General features: G+C 41.6%; 1 protein-coding gene across 5 annotated transcripts in view; it reads right to left on the reverse strand.

The window, feature by feature from the left end:
- Window positions 1-445: 445 nt before the first annotated feature.
- ttc28 (tetratricopeptide repeat domain 28) overlaps window positions 446-17885 on the reverse strand; it is an 891459-nt gene continuing 874019 nt past the window's right edge. For all 5 annotated transcript variants that reach the window (XM_073065729.1, XM_073065727.1, XM_073065728.1 and 2 more), the window contains 2 exons: window positions 17577-17684; window positions 446-12156 (listed from right to left, as the gene is read on the reverse strand). In XM_073065729.1, coding sequence (XP_072921830.1) covers window positions 10505-12156; window positions 17577-17684 — 1760 coding nt within the window. In that variant the 3' untranslated portion in view covers window positions 446-10504. The remainder of the gene's footprint in view (window positions 12157-17576; window positions 17685-17885) is intronic.

The following is a 17885-nucleotide window of genomic DNA, read 5'->3' on the forward strand; positions in this document are numbered from 1 at the left end:
ACTGCCAATCACCTCCCAAACTAGAAAGTGGTATAGGAAGTAAGATTGATATGGTGATTTCACTGAATCTAGACTGCTGTAGTTCACAAGACTGATAGGAGTTGTGGGCCAACACTGTTTTGCAGGAGGTGTCATTGAAGGTCATATAATCAAAGCCAGCTTGATAGCAGTCTCTATAATCTGCTCTTCATCTGTCACTGAGAGATAAACGTCCGATTCCGCAGATGTTCAACGTATTTTTGGTGCCACCAGGTTGCACTGAATTTCTGGAATAAACTCTCGAGGAAGGCCAATGTCAGAATCTGCAGAATTTCAGATACAGCCAGTACCAGTGTAAATATAACTTGGCACTACCTGCTTGTACCAGGCTGACAACTGGACTGAGCTCAAATAAGCTACTTTATATTTCTACACTAAAAATAGCAGAAATGAAATGCAGTCTCAATTAGCCAGTTTCAATGTGTTTATTTAGTAATAACTTTGTATCCCAAATTCTATTTCTGTAACATTTTAATTGCATATTATAATTTATACTGTATACTGTATTACAAGATTGGGCACTGTGTCAGCACTGTTAAGTCTGCCTTGCATAAAGTGTCTTGATCACCTTTATTAGTTCTTCTGAATATTCGTCCTCGGCAGTTTGTCAGTTGTGAAGCAAATCAAAAGGTACCTATTAAAGTGTGTTTGCTGTAAAAAATACTGAGATATGTACATATAAATAAACTATAAAAAGAAAGAGAATGGGTCTTAGACAGTCAGCTCATTCAAATAAAATCAGATATATACAAGTTTACAAGTTCTTTTTATTATCTACATTCCAGAACTCCAAGGTTAGCTCCAAAGTTTTACTCAGCTTTACTTAGTAGGAAACCGCCTGACTTTTCTACTTGTATGTGATCAAGAAAATCAAAAAAAGGCAAAAAAAATTCTTAACACCTTAGTGTTAACATGTAATTAAATGCACAAAGCATTTAATTCACTGCAATATTTCTTTCTCCGGTTTGTATAGGAAAAGAGCATATCTTAAATTGGGATAGTTCTGCACCCATGGAACTGTTGTGATTGCTTTAGAATTTGCAATGGTTGAACTGATGTGCAGCCGTAATGGTAGAAGCTATTAAGTCAAGCATTATCCACTGATAACACCAGGTCAGAAACTTGAACCCTGAAATACAAACTGCAGCCCTGGGCTCACTGACAAAATCCTTAAAACTGAAACATTATGTCGTGCTTTCTGTCTGAGATGCTGATCTACTTACAGTGCATCTCTTGTGTCTTTTATTACAGCTGCTAACATTCAAGGAGCTTGCTCTTGACAAAGTTTTCTATTTCAAATTTAACAATGGGAAATTATCATTAGTTTGGCATTGGAAATGAACTGTATTTACTACAAATTAAACATTTTCTTAATACTGTTGCTGCAGAGGCTTGGATGGTTGGGGTCAATTGGCCACCAGTATGCCTTGAGAAATAGTGAGCATGCACCTTCCAGCTGAGAATTCGGTTGATTTAAGCCAGAAGAGGTGTGGATGATTGCTTTCCAGAACATAGATATTGCTAAATGAATCCCTGCCTTTAATTAGGAAGGAAGCAACTGGGTTCTCCACCAAAGCTAACCGTTATTAATATTAAAAATATAAGTTATGGAGGCACAAGCCCTCACAGGAGCTGGTTGATTTGTCTATTGACATCAATGTATCAAAGGTCTTCAAGGCTTCAAATGCCAGCTGCTGAATTACCGATCAGATAGGTTTCATTCCACACCAGACTTCCAGAAAGAATATTAAGGATAATATTTCAAATCACTATTTAACCCTAAAATGTACTTTTTTCTGACTTCAATCATCACTTTTCCTGTTACTGCCCCATACTACAACCCAGTTCCCAAATATGCAAGATTGCTTGGATCCAGGAAAGCTCATCACATCTTTGTCTGACTAGACTCTGAACAAGGCTGCAATCACATTGCTATTATTATTGAGATACATTGCAGAAGAGGTTCTTGTGGCCCTTCGAGCCACACCACCCAGCAAACCCCTGATCTTAATCCTAGCCTAACCATAGGACAACTTACAATGACAAATTAACCTACCAACCGGTAGGTCTTTGGACTGTGGGAAGAAACCCGAGCACCCAGAGGAAACCCACACAGTCATGGGGAGAACGTACAAACTCCTTACAGGCAGCGGCAGGAATTGAACCCGGGTTGCCTGGACTGCAAAGCGTTGTGCTAACCACAACACTACCGTCCCGCCCAATTTCTGATTTGAGATTGATTGATGGATTAATACTGTAGTCTGACCGCTATGTGACTGCAACAAAGATATTTACAACCAGGGGTTCCCAACCTTTTTAATGCCATGGACTCCTGTCCTTAACAGAGAGGTCCGTGGCCCCCACGTTGGGAACAGAGCTCTTTGTGAATGTTTCACAGCACTGCACGTGGGCATATAATTTCTGAGTCCACAACAACTGGTGTGAGCACCTTTTAGTTCCAACACAAAAAGGTTTTCATACAGAATTTGTAGCTTCACATTGGATTAGACCAGGGGTTCCCAACCATTCTTTATGCCACGGACCCCTACCATCAGCCAAGGGGTCCGTGGACCCCTGGTTGGGAACCCCTGGGTTAGAGGTAGATTGAAGCTGGTGCAATCAGTTAGGAGGAGATCTCCAGCTTTGACTTGTTTGATAACAAATTTGAGCCTAGTTCCAGAATTACACTCAAAGCAAAATACCACATTTGGTGCAAATCTGAAATAAGGGCATGAAATGTTTGAGACACTCAGCCGGTCAAGTGGCATGTTTGGAAAGAGAAGCAGAGTTGACCTCTGGGGAAAGAGGGAAGCAATCTGCTGGAGGAACTCAGTGGGTAGAGCAGCATCTGAGGGAGAGGAGCGACTGTCGACGTTTCAGGCTGAAGCTCTCCCACAGGTGCAGCCCAACCCATTGAGTCCCTCCAGCAGATTGTTTGATACTCCACATCCTAACAGCTGCAATCTGTTAACCTTTTGTGTTTACAACCTTCATGATTCCAACGCCAAAGTGTGACAAAAGATCACGAACCTAGGAAGTTAACCATGTTTCTTTCTCGGCAGATGCTGCTTGAGTGGAACATCTCCAGCATTCCCAGTTTTCATTCTGATTGGTGGGTGAGTTATTGTCAAATGACTATGTTTCTTAATGCTAGAATAAAAATAAGTTCAAACACACTCTGACATTCCTGGAGTGTGCTTACAAAATATTCTTGAGGAACTGAAATAATGCAAGCGTGACTAATTTTAGATGGGCTTACTCATATTCTAAAATAGCTCAGAGATGAGTTTGAGCTCACATTTCTGAAAGGATTGTTATTGTTATAGGTGAAAATCTGGGCTGTAATTTGAACAAATCATGATGCGTCCTGGGCAATATGACTGCACATCTTGAGTGCTGGCATTTAGTGAAGCTACAAATTCCAAAAGAAACCCTTACAGAAATATGCAGATAGATTGGCCAATTGTAAAGAACCACAGGTTTGGACTAAGTATCAGGAAGCATCTCATTCTATGCACACAAAGTCCTCTTATAATCTAAGCTTACAAAAAGACCAAAAATATATCTCACTGAAGAATGGCATCTTCAATCACCAACTCTATAAGAGACTCAAGCACAGAGCTCTGACTGAAAAATTATCGCTGATCAGAAATGAAAGGGTGGTACTGCTTTCAAAGTATGCTCAGGGCAGGAATCAGTTAGCAGGCTGGAGTCATGTATCATCACCAAAACACATTATTCACAAGACGTTTCAAAGCATGTCCCCTGCTGTTCTGCAGCAGAACTAGAACCATGGATTGAAAGAGAACAATAATCAGTATGAGTCCAATTGTAACCTCCTTGGAATTAACTCAAGTTGTTACCGGCATAAGGTATAGGATCCATGAACTGTCTTTACTCTGCAATTTACATAAATGTATAATACATTTTTTTAAGTTAAAAAGCTGTGGAAACTGCTGCTGGTTTAAGATTAGTTTTTTCAGACTTCTGTTTGCCCACGTGGGAAAAATACACTCAGTGGCCACTTTATTAGGTACATCTGTACACCTGCTCGTTAATGCAAATATCTGATCAGCCAATCCTGCAGCAGCAACTCAATGCATAAAAGCATGCAGACATGGTCAAGAGGTTCAGTTGTTCAGACCATATATCAGAATTGCAAAAAAATGTGACGGTGACCATGGAATGATTGTTGGTGCCAGACAGGGTGGTTTGAGTATCTCAGAAATTGATGAACTCCAGGGATTTTCAATCACAACAGTCTCTAGAGTTTATAGAGAATGGTGCGAAAAACAGAAAAAAAGTCCAGTGAGTGGCAGTTCTGTAGGTGAAAACACCTTGTCAGCGAGAAAGGTCCAAGGGAAATAGCCAAAATGGCTCAAGCTGACAGGAAGACCACATGTTACAACAGTGGTGTGCAGCAGAGCATCTCCCAATGCTCAACACATTGAACCTTCAAGTGGATGCAGCAGGTTCCATGTCTTTACCTAATAAAGTGGCCACTGACTGTATATCCATAGTTTAGGCTAAATAAGAGATACTGATTTTAACACTTATAATGCATTTAGTAAGTTAACATCCCATAGAAAAACTTTTCTTAGAGCTTGACTTTTAAGATGTGGGACTTAGCTCAGCACTAATATGTAGAACTGGTTCATCCAGAAGCTTACACAGATACAGAATGGAAGGTTTGCTATTGGTTGGGGTACATGTTCAGGAAATGTTGTTACAATGAGATTTTCAATACACCTGCACTAAAACTTTCTCTGGAATGTCACATCAGAGCAAAGGAAACCTGGATTGAACTCCCATATTTATTATATGCCTCAGTATCTTACCTCACCAATATGATAAACAACCTGCACCTATGATTTGACAGCTATGCATGTACTCTATTTCAACTGAGTGCCAGGGCTCCCAAGGAATGAAAGGGTTAATGTATGAGGAGCACTTGATGGCTCTGGGCCTGTACTTGTTGGCGTTTAGAAGAATCAGGGAGTGGGGGGGGATCTCATTGAAACCAATCAAATATTGAAAGGCCTAGGGAGGGTGGATGTGGAGCGGATGCTTCCTATAGTGGGGCAGTCTAGGACCAGAGGGTACAGCCTCAGAATAGGACATCTCATTAGAATAAAGATGAAGAGGAATTTCTTTAGCCAAAGGATGATGCATATGTGTAATTCATTGCCACAGTTGAGGCCAAACAGAGGTTGATAGGTTCTTGAATAGTAAGGGTGTCAAAGGTTATGGGTAGAAGGTAGAAGAACGGGGTTGAGAGGGAAAATTAATCAGCCAGGATGGAATGATGGAGCTAGACTCAATGGGCAGAATGGCCGCTTATGCCTTACTGTCTAAGGACATGGTTTTCTGTCTGTATGGATAAGCTGATGAAATCCAGGTCTGCACACACAGCAAGGTCTGGTATCCCGAGATCAGTATGCAGCCTCTGGTCACTGTGTCGGTTTAAACACACGGGACTCCACATTTGCATATAGTGCTTACACAGGCTCCAGCTCTCCCTGCACATTGACGTGGATGTAGGAACATACTAGAATTAGAGGTCATGGATTAAGGGTGAAATGTTTAAGGTAAACATGAGGGGAAATGCCTTCACTCATAGAACTTGGAACGAGCGGCCAGTGGAAGTGGTGGATGCCGTTCGATTTCAACGTTCAAGGGGAGTTTGGATGGGGCGGGGGGGATATGGAGGGCCATGGTCCAGATACAGGTCAATGGGAATAAGCAGAATAATAGCTCAGTACAGACTAGATGGGCTGAAAGACCAGCAGCTGTGCTGTAGTACTCTTATGATTCACATGTTCCGGCTCTCCCCGCACATCTAAGGACTCTGATTCACGGCATGATTCCATCACTAGGCTCCGGAAATGCATTAGTTTCACACATCTTCCCGTAGTGGAAAGTTGCCTGAATGCATCTCTGGATTTGGCTCTCTATAATCTGAAAACAGGGACTCTGAATCTGGTTAATTCAGAGGCTATGAATCAACCAGATGTGGAGCCAGGCTCTGTAAGTATAACTGAATTCTGGCTTCAAGCCACAATTTGGAGAAACGGTTCTTTAAGCCAAGAGTAAACCCCATTCAATATTCTGTGTAACAGACACAAAATACTGGAGGAACTCAGCAGGTCGGGTAGCATCTAAGACAGGGATTTCCAATCTGGGGTAAATGGACCCCTTGCTTAATGGTACTGGTCCTGGCATAAAAAGGTTGAGAACCCCTAATCTATAACTAAGTATCAAGAGTCAACAGTCCCAGTGAAGGGCCTTGGCCTAAAATATCAGCTATTTATTCCTTTCCATAGATGTTGCCTGACCTGCTGAGTTTCCCTAGCACAGGAGTTCCCAACCGATTAACAGCTGGGGTCCATGGCATAAAGAAGGTTAGGAACCCCTGCTCTGGTATTTTGTGTGTGTTACGCTGAATGTCCAGTATCTGCAGAATCTCTTGTGCCAATATTCTGTAAATTCACATGCTATTAGGAACAAACAAGAATATTCATTTCAGAAACAAAACTCAGAGAGAGTCCTGTACATAGTCTAACAGAATATGGAACCTGGTGAGCAATACGGAAGAGCTAGCATACACAGTAAACATAAAGCAGTTCATGCCTCCATACAACAACCTGTTATTCTATGCTTTAAGTACAACCCTCTATCTACTTAAACACATGAAGGAATACGGTGGAGGACTAAATCAAAGCAGCATCTTCTAAAATACTAATGAATTACCTTTTATGTGTTATTTTGTTAGGAAATTACAGAAGGCGCCCAATTTGTGCACAGCATGGTCTGTATGGGTTTGCTGGAATACCAGAGGGATGTTCCAAGGATCTTTTCCACCTATCTGAACAAAATGGTGTTTAGAGTCATAGAGGAGTACAGCACAGAAAGAGGCCCTTCAGCCCATCTAGTCCATGCCAAGCCATTTAAACTGCCTACTCCTATTGACCTGTACTGGGACCATAACCCTCCATACCCCTCCCATCCATGTACCTATCCAAACTTCTCTTAAAATTTGAAATTGAGCCTGCATGCACCATTTACGCTGACAGCTCGTTCCACACTCTCACAACCCTCGAAGTGAAAAAGTTTCCCCTCATATTCCCCTTAAACTTTTCACCTTTCACCCTTAACCCCTGACCTCTGGTTGTAGTCCCACCGAACCTCAGTGGGAAAAGCCTGTTTGCACTTACCCTATCTATGCCCCTCATCATTTTGTTTACCTCGGTCCTGTCTGGAGGAAACCTCCAGCAACTCCTCAGAGCAAACACATGTGATTACGTTCTGCGGTCACCTTAAACACCTAACGTTCTCATCCCGAAGGAAGAAATGTGCAGACCACATGGGGACTGCTTTCAGGACAACTGGTGGGGGCTGAACAAGGTGCAACATCTCACCATTTTCCAGCCTTCATGCTTCCAACTAAGTGAAAACTGGAATGGCAGCTGGTAAAATAATCTGTTTTTCCTGTGTGCCCTGTCCTGAATTGTTAATATGGATGCTTTTTAACACTTCAAGGTAAATCACATTGGAGATAAACAAATTGTTCTTCCTACATTGAAAACGCAGTAACAGGCATCTTACAATTCTGACACTGAAAGCGGTTTTCCTGCCCACAGAAGGACTTTCCTCCAAGTAATTAACCTTGGAAAAGCACACAGGCACAGAGTAGGAGATTGAGGCAGGTGTCTACTGATAGAGGGAGCAAACAAGTAGCGGGTTGGCATGTAGAACTTTCTCACCATTCCTCATATTTGAACAGAAAAGAAGATGCATTTACAATCTACTTCATTGCACAGTCCTGTTAGAATAATACCTAAAGGATCTTCTATGGCTGATCTCCTATGCATCAGTTTGACCCACAGAAGTGAGAGTTTCAACAGTAAGTCTGGAACCCCCATCTGCCTCTGGAAAACGGGAATATGAATATTTTATACTGGGAACTGCTATCAGTGCAATACAACACAACAGTATAAAAACACTTCGAATGGAATCTTGTCCATTAAGGATATTTCTCATTATTTAAAAATCCAGTAACAAAGGCAGTCAACACTTAAGATAGCACCGGTATTGTAACAAAATGTCCCAAGGCACTTCAGAAAAGGCAGGGTACTGAGTAGGGTGTTGACAGCAAGATGATAAATAGATAAGGAGGAGGTCCTGATGAAGGGTCTCGGCCCAAACTATGAACTGCCTATTCCCCTCCATAGATGCTGCCTGACTTGCTGAGTTCCTCCAGCACTTTGTGTGTGTTTCTCAGAATCTCCTGTGTTTATGGGAAGAGATGCCGGTTAGTTTTGGGAAATGAAAGAATGCACGATTAAAGAGGTAGATTTTCAAGAGTCATTGAACGATACAGGAAAGGAGATTTATTAAATGCGAATAATGGGCATGAAACTACAGGGCACTGCCACCAACGGTGAAGGAAGTGGGGCCACACTGTCAGAAGAGCAGCGTGATACCTGAGGCCTAGAACTGCAGGGATGGGTGGGACTATCCTGGGAATCTGAAATTGGGCACCAAGTGAGCACAACAAAATGGAGGTGGTGACAGAGACATCTGAGATTTTGTACCAAGCAAGAATCAGGTGCAAGAGGCCAATGAATAATCGGGGAAGATTAACTCTGGAGATATGCACGCGAGTTTCAGAGATGGGCGTGAGCTCCGGATAGAGCCAAACAATATCATGGAGATGTAACTTTGCAAGTTAAGTGACCGAGACCATGAAGCTCAGCTCAGGGTCGGAAAGACACTGGCGATACTCAATGGGTTTGCATACATAGAGCTTGCACAGAATATAAATAACAAGTGCATCCAATAGAATTTTTTTACAAATAAAAAGAAATTTAAAAAAAGAGGGGATCAAAGAAAATATCGTTAACATTGCAAACCACCGGGCAACTCACTGAAGAGACATCAAGTGTAGTGGATTGTTGCTGAAATGATGAGACAAGCTGACAAAAATACTACATTGCCGCCCTCTGGTGTACAGTACACAAGATACAGCTGCATGGAAAGGCTCTGGTAATTACTACTGAACACACAATAAAACAGTAAACTTGCCACAACATGGAATAAACACAGCAGTAACTCTCTGGTTGCCACTCCCATCAGAATTTTTTTTTCATTACTTACTTTAGAATTCATATTATGACATTTTCTTTCCCTAGAATTCTATGCAACAACCATAAAGAGCTTCTTTTTAACAGACACACAAATATTTACAGGCTTGAAAGTTTTAGGTGATCTTATTCTTTTCTTCCCACCTTTGATTGGATTAAATGCAATTTCACACGTTCTCTAAAGCTTCTCTTCAATCTGATAGCACTTTCTCCAAACAGTAATCTGTTGAGGAAATCTATACAGCAGAGTAAAGTTTTAAATTGGCTGATTTGCAAATCCAATTCAGTGAAAAGACGTGGCTATGGGCAAGAGGGGCAGATCATCAGTGGGATTCTGAGGTTTGCTTGGTTATTAAAAATAATTCAACACTGCCATCATTTTGGATCGTATAAAATCTATTTATGATAAGAACAGACTATTTCATTGGAAAACTGGATGGTTCTTCTACCATTTACATCTCAACCCAGAATGGGCATCTGAAATGTTATGGTCATATGTAGGTAGTTCATGTCTCAATAGTTCACTAGAAACAAAACAATCTCAAGCAACCCTCTCCCAAGCCAAGAACTTGCGATAAGGAAGATTTGTATAAAGCATATTAGCACAGTGAGATGTGCAGGAATGGATAAACTATTGAGGGCTGGTTAAGATCGATATGGGAGACTGATAGGAGGCTGTTATCACTAATACACGAAGAATCTTTTTGCAAGTAACAAGTGCGGACGAGGCATCCAATTTGGGTTGATTCTTTCGCAGTGACTTAAAAGCTCACCTCTGCCCCCTGCTGGCCCAGCCATAAAGTAGTCAAGCAATTCTGTTTCGCAGTCTTCGGGGGACATTCTGTGATATGGCTGGGATTTATAATTGTTCAGCCATTCTGGTGTAAGAATGACTAAAGACACCTCTGAAATGCACAGAAATAGTACATAACATGCTCTAATTTTAAAAAGAGATTACTATTAATAAAAAATGGGTGCAACCTAAAACTGCCAAGCCTAGTTTATTTTGTATTTCCAACAAATACTATGACTGTGGATGACATTCCAATGTGATTTTTGACATTTATAAACCAATATCAACCATTAAGTGACTAAGAAACAAGGCAAAATGCCATTCTGGATTCAATAAAAATATGACATTTGTACACAGTAGTTTTTTTTTGCTTTTTCTTTCTTTAACAGTATAAAATATTTAGTACTGTTCACGCAACACAAAAGTTCAGTTTACAAACAGTGCCTGTGCGACACAATTGGCTTGTACATGCTAGTCCCACGAGGTCACATGGCAATGGAAAAAAATCAGATGTCCGGTTCAAGTTGTTTCAGCACTTTGAGGACGGAAGAAACTTCCGAGGAGACAAGAATTTATAACCATTTCCAGATGGAAGCCTCAACGGGCGCACTTCCCTCTGAATGCTGTTGGCTGGCTGTATTGATTCTGCAGATTTACTGGTCTCTTGGCAACCACCACTTCCATTCTGGGTTTTCTTGTCTGCGTAGGGAATCTTGGAAAATTCCTTAAGTTCAAACTTATCCTCCTTCTCCTCCTTCTTGGCGCGCCTGGCTGGTGAGAGATTCAAATAACTTAGAGCGTCAGCTTTGGAACCCGCGAGAGCCGGATTGGAACGCAGAGCTCGCACGGGCCTGGACGGAGACTGCGTCGCACTAGTCCAAAAGGTTTTCAGGTTATGGACGGCCTTCACCTTTTCGTCGATGGCAGTCATTTTCAACTTACTCAGGTCTGGAATGTCAGCTGGGCTCGAGCGGGCCGAGCCTGCTGATGAGTACGAGAGGGCAGGAGAAGGGTTACTCCCAGCTGGAGACTGCTGGCCTGAACCTGGAGATCTGGAAATGTGGGCACTGTACGGGGAGCTGGGATATTTGATCTTGATCGGAGACTCGGTTGAGGAACCGGGTGACTGGCGTAAATCCACAACAGGTGAAGATGGTGCAGTCGTTTGTCTACTGTTGCTCCCTTTGGAGTAGGAATCTCCGGCTGACAGACCTGCCTCAGAGATATCACTAGTAGGCGTGTTGTTTCCCGAGTTCACTTTCTGCAGCGATGAACTCCTCGTTGGAGGCTTTGGTCTTGCGGTAATTGGAGAAGACTGCTTTTTCTGCCCAGCACTGTTCAGTGGCTTGCTGAATGCACTCGTATCTGAAGATTTAAAACCTGAAGTGCCATGATGGCTGCCAACACTACCATCAACGTCAGCAGGACCCAGTGGGTTAATGGGCCCACTACTTTGATAAAGTCGCTCGACAGCAAGCAAGTGGCTTTGCGTCTCCTCCAAGATTTTCTGCGCCAGCTCCTGAGGATTGAGCTTGGTCACTTTCTCCTCTTGGGATTTCACTGTGCTATCTGTCTCTGTGCTGGACTGATCGGATTCTCCAGTATCTGAACTTGGAAGTTTATTTCTGGATTCCACTTTCTGAAAAGGCGAATTGGGACTTGGGATGAGCGTCATTTTAGCTGGAGAGCTAGAAGCACTTGTATTACCTTTGAGTGTGTGCCTATCTCCAAGATTATGGCTGTGTTCTGTAGTCCTCTCTTTGTCTGGTGAGGCTGACACCTTGAGAGTATCAGTATAAACACTCAAAGGCTCGCTGCTAATAATGGAGAATCCATCGTACTCTTCCTCATCTCTGCTGGTGTTGCTCGTCTGTGGGGAAGACCGACTTGCTAACATTGTAGCCTTGTGTGGGTAAATGTTCTTGGGCCTCTCGTAGTCCTGTCGAGCCCTTTGGAGCATTCCTTCACCTGGGATGTCCGTTTTGGAAGCAAAGCTCATGGAGGAGGCGATAGAACTGAGGCTGTACACAGAGATGGCATCTGAAGCCATGGAATCTCCGTATGTGGGAGAAAATGGTGGATTCATCTGTCCTGTTGGATTGGAAACCGATTGAGAAGAGGAGAGAGATTCCAACGATGAAGAGCTGTCAAGACTGAGTCTCTTAGGCAGTTCTGTGGAATCTAGAATAGATTAAAACATTTTTGGTTATTCATAATTTCATCAAAAAATGCATTTGCAAGTATCAATGCTACTTCAACACTATCATCTGATGCAAAGCCTCCATTCACCCCTTTCGGCAGCCCCTCACCAGCCATATAGAAACTACTTTTCCTTATTAATATATAATTTAATATATATATTTATATAAATGGATGAGACAGTACACACACAATTATATATATGTAGCAATGAATATGCATTGAGGATTAAATTTAAAATGTAGCTGAGAACAGTAAAACACAGACCAGACAGACCAGGAAATAGGCAATTAACTAATTGTCTACATATGCATGAACCCAATCAACATCTCATTGCATGAATACGACAGTAATTAACACTTATTTTGGGTGTGATGGTGGGAAGATCCAGGCATTTGAAACTGTTACAAGAAGTTCAAAAGGAAACATTGTAAATATGGATATTTTTCAATTGAAATTATTTTTTCTTTGATCTTTAGCTCATAAAATATTGTGTAGTGCTGGTAGACCTTTTTCCTCCAAAAGGGTCTCCATCTGATGCCTGTTGTATCTCACTTTGTCAAATAAAAAGGCTGCTTCATACCTACCAGTAATTCTCTCTCTGATGGCTTCATTCACGCAACACACACACACACACACACACACACACACACACACACACACACACACACACACACACACACTCACACACACACACACACACACACACACACACACTCACACACACACACACACTCACACACACACACTCACACACACACACACACACACACACACACACACACACACACACACACACACACACACACACACACACACACCTGTCTCTCTGCTGCCATTGAGCACATTTACATGGAACGTTGCCGCTGGAAAGCAGCATCCACCATCAGAGATCCTCACCGGCCAGGCCATGCTCTTTTCCCGCTGCTGCCATCAGGTAGAAGGTGGAGGAGCCTCAGGACTCGCATCACCAGGTTCAAAAACAGTTACTACCCCTCAACCATCAGGCTCTTGAACGAAAGGGGAAAGCTACACTCATTTAAGGACTCTGTTATATTGTTATTTCATGCTCATTATTTATTGCTATTTATTTATATTTGTATTTGCACTGTTTGTTTACAGTTAACAGTTCCTGATGCTTACAGTTTACAGTTATTGTTCTACAGATTTGCTAAGTATGCCTGCAAAAAAAGAATGTCAGGGTTGTATGTGGTGACATGTGTGTACTCTGATAATATATTTTACATTGAACTTTTAACTTTTCAATTTTGATTCCTTAAAACTTAGACCATTGAAAAAGTCTCTATTACTCCTTTGATATGGGCTCAGAATCCATTGCTTTCACTTATGAACTTTGGATATTTCTCTCCTTTAAAGATGGTACTGTACTGCATATAAACAGAATGCTGTTGAGTCAGAGTGAGCAGCTTCATCATGTGCCACTGACCAGTGGCAACAACTTCCAAGGACAAAGCAGTTGTACAAAGTTACTGCCAGAAGTGATTCTAGGAACAAATGCTAATTATTCAAATACTCTGACATGGCAAACTGTGATCTACACTTTCGTCTGGAAACCAGCCATCTCCAGAACTTATTTTATTGGAAGCATAAAATTTGGAACCAAAATGTAATCTGACGGCACATTGTAAATTTTTTGCTTAGTTCAGATGGAGCAGTATTTTACAATTCATACAGCAAATCATACAGGAAAAGAGGAAGTTCCTCTGAAAGGATTTTTTACTTGGCTCCACAGAAAGACCAGGTTAAACTTTGTCCTTTAGTGAATACTCAGTCTCGTTAGGACCAGCAGGTCTCAGAAGATGATAGATAGGAAGTGCATTGAAAACATTTTCGGCCTGCACATTTTACTGTCGCATTTTCTAAATATAAAATGTAAAGTAAACTTTTTTGAGCTAATCTACAAAACATTGTGCATCATGTCAAACCAAAAGAAAAACTCCAAAAATATTTACTTAAAATTACAAACCATAATTATGAAGCTGAAAAGGTATTCATTCCCTTTGTAATTATGACACTAACTCTCACTAGGAACAATACTCTATACTACCTTACCAACTTGCCCAATTTATTGATGAAGAAAATTGGAGAATCACCTATTTTCAATGAATTCATAAGAATAAATACCCCTCTCCCTGTAAAGTCCAAAAGTATGGTAGATTTTCAACTGACCAAACCAAAATGAAGACAAAAGAGCATTCAAGGCAAGTCAGGGAAATTGTAGTTGAGAAGCCCAAATCTGGGGAAGAGTACAAGACCATCTCAAAGGCACCAAACTTTGCTCTCAGCTCAGTGCAGTCCAACGTGAAATAGTGGGAAAAAATATGAAAGCACAGCCACGCTGCATAGGTCAATCCATCTCCTGAGAATGTTGTGCATGAAAATCCTGAGATACTCAAACCACTCTGCCTGGGACCAACAATCATTCCATGGTCAAAGTCATTTAGATCACTTTTGTTCCCCATTCTGATGTTTGGTCTGAGCAATAACTGAACCTCGTGAGCATGTGTACATGCTTTGAGTTGCTGCCACATGACTAGCTAATTAGAAATTTGCACTAATGAGCAGGTGTACAGGTGGACATAAGAAACTGGCCACTGAGTGTCTTTTGAGCACTCTGCGCCACAAGGCAAAGGACCAAGAACCAGAAAGCTGAACTCAGCTGGACACACTTGTCTTGCCTAGCATAGATATGATGGGCTGAATGGCCTCCTTCACTTTATAGGTTTCTATGATTCTATATTATAGGCTGAAAGTGAGAAAGGGAGGGAATACTCTTCACGGTGCCCTTGGCATGCACACTATAGCTGCAGATTTGCATCTATACCCAGATACTTTGCTGTGCCCCTGGCCGAGGATACTCAGCCTCTCAGTGCTCTGGGCGAGAGGGAAAGAACGCCAAAAATTCTGATAAAATAATAACTGGAAAACAGAACAACAATAAATAAATTCATGTCAAACTAAAGCAGATGAACAATATATTACCAGCATCAGGAGCAGCCACACACATTAATAAACAAAATGACAAAATAAATTATAATTTTTCTGGTGGATACCCAAGAAGACACTTCAAATATAAAACTGGAATATGCAATGTCGCCCTTATCTAATTATGCAGACACCTTCTTATTCATCTGGGGGCTGGATACTCATCTGTTACACCAGTGAATGAACTGTGCACTACAAATCTGTAGTTGATAATGTACTTTGTATCCCACTCCTCATCCTATTCCATTGCTTAGAGAAATCAGATTGTAAATAAAACAGGTTAAATAAATAAGATCCCTCCATGCATGCATACTTTTCCGATTAGTATTATGAATCATTTTTGTTGAGTGTAATTGCATTAAAACGAAGGCAGTTTCTGCATGACAACCTCTGTTGAAAGGTCAAGTGATCCTTAGACAAAAATAACTAAATTATTAATTGAATTTTTTTTTCACAAAATCCTTTTGACGTCTTTAGGTCAAACTTGTTTTGCATACCAAGTAGGTAATCTTGCTAAATTCCAATCAATAAATCTTGTTAACACAGTCTGGGGAGGCAGCATATCGGGGCTAAGTGGAGAGGAGAAAATTGAACAGGGGGTCTAAATGAGATTGGTCATTGGCCAGGAACAAGCAGAGTGGCTTTTGGGTTGGATAGACAGCCAATCAGGTGACCCAAGAACATCAGCAGACAGGGTCTCAGTTGGACGCTTGGGGCAAGGGAAAGAGATGAATACAAACCTTAAGATAAAAGGATTCAAAGTCCACACACCCCTTGCTTAATGGTATTGGTCCATGGTATAAAAAAGGCTGGGAACCCCTGGTGCAGGAAGTATTTCATGAAGGGTGATATTAAAACAAACTGCATATTTCATATATATAAAAAACAGCAAATCTGCTTTGAAAGATTTTCATGTTCATTTAATTACTGGAACAAGTAGTGGGTGCCTCCTTTAAATTTCGTTCAATAGTCAGCGCCTGAAACAATGCAGAGCCCCATCAGTAATGCACTTGATGGACAGCCTGGATTACATGCTCCAACATTCTTACATGGAGTGAAGAATGTCGCAACTGAGCTAAGCCGAAACTTTTAAAACAGTCATTTTCAATACTGAGCACATGGGAGAGCTTATGCCTTTTGTACAGGAGCCAAATCTGTCAGTATCTTTTTTATGGTGCTGTTCAGGAACATCAGAGAAGGAAGATAGATCGTTAGGCCCAATCTTTCATGTCATTGGTCATGCCAGCTTATTTTTTACTGAATCGAATTGCTTGCATGTTCTCCACGTATATTTTAACATACAATTCTTTCTGGAGACCATGTTAATTCACATCTAAACAGGATGAAATTCCTTCAGGCTTGCTTTGCGGCTGAAATGGGATACGCACAAAAGGTTTTGATTTTATTTGGGAGGGTCTTGTGCCCCTTATTAGGCAGTTTAATTTTAAACAGCTCAGTGCCAAGTGCACCCAGTTGAAGATGGAGCACCAATAGGGGAAGGAGAGAATTTGGATACCATGGAGCGAGGGGAACCTCCAGGCTACACTGAAGGAGATGTTGTGATGTTCTTTAACTGTGTAAATAGCAAATATTCTTTATAACCTTAGACCCACATAACACTACAGCACAGAAAACAAGCCATTCAGCCCTTCTAGTCTGTGCCAAAACTTTATTCCGCTAGTCCCATTGACCTGCACCCAGTCCATAACCCTCAAACCTCTCCCATCCATGTATCTATCCAATTTATTCTTAAAACCTTCTCCGAGGACACCCACCATATTGTGGTGGAGAGACTTGTGAGTTCCTGAGATCTGAGGGAATGCCATCTGGAGCTCAGCTCCTGGTGGGGTCACCCATAGTGGTAAGGTCAAGGGGGGAATTCCAGAGAAAGAATAATCCAACTAAGATCTGTGAAGCAGATGGTAGATGATGACCCATCACAACGGCAGTGAAGGTGGAGGAAGGCTGCAGCAGTGAAGGGTCCCCAGTCATCTTGCATTCCATGCTACTGGAACCTGACCTTGACTTGTCAAGGACTGTATGGAGGCCACCTGTGCATCAGCCTCTCCACGTTAAACAAAGACATGCACAGGCATTTTCCATTAAGAGAATAACCCTCATGGACAAGGATGCCCAACCTTTTTTATGCCATGGACCAATACCATTAAGAAAGAGGACTGTGGACCCCAGGTTGGGAAAACCTACCTTAGGAGAACATCATACTCAACTCGAGTGATCACACTATGACTTCTCTTTGTCACAACTGCTGCTTCAACAGCAATTATGCCGAAGGCTCCATTCATTACAATGGATTGGACTATATTGATCTCAATCAATCCAACATCTGCTTTCTCATGTAACATGCTCCAGTTGTACCAGTGTTATTCAAAACTTACCGAACAGAGCAAGAAGAGACTGGAGAGCAAAGTGCATGGTCTTTCTGTTCGCCTGCTTCCCGGTTTTCAGCACCACTTCCTCTTGGCCCACCTCACACAGATCAAACCCTGGACAAGAGGTTACATGAGGAAACATTAGCCTGTGTCCAAGTACCTACATGCCTTTGTTTTTGATTTCCCCCTTATTCCACATCATAATTTATCCAAAAATGCACATATTCATCCTGCCAATGACATTGTGATCATGTTACAACGAACTGCAATTTCTAAAAATAATTTGCACCTCATCATGTGGTGCAGTATGGGTGT

The sequence above is a fragment of the Hemitrygon akajei genome, chromosome 14 (assembly GCF_048418815.1).
Source record: "Hemitrygon akajei chromosome 14, sHemAka1.3, whole genome shotgun sequence".
Taxonomy (NCBI): domain Eukaryota; kingdom Metazoa; phylum Chordata; class Chondrichthyes; order Myliobatiformes; family Dasyatidae; genus Hemitrygon; species Hemitrygon akajei.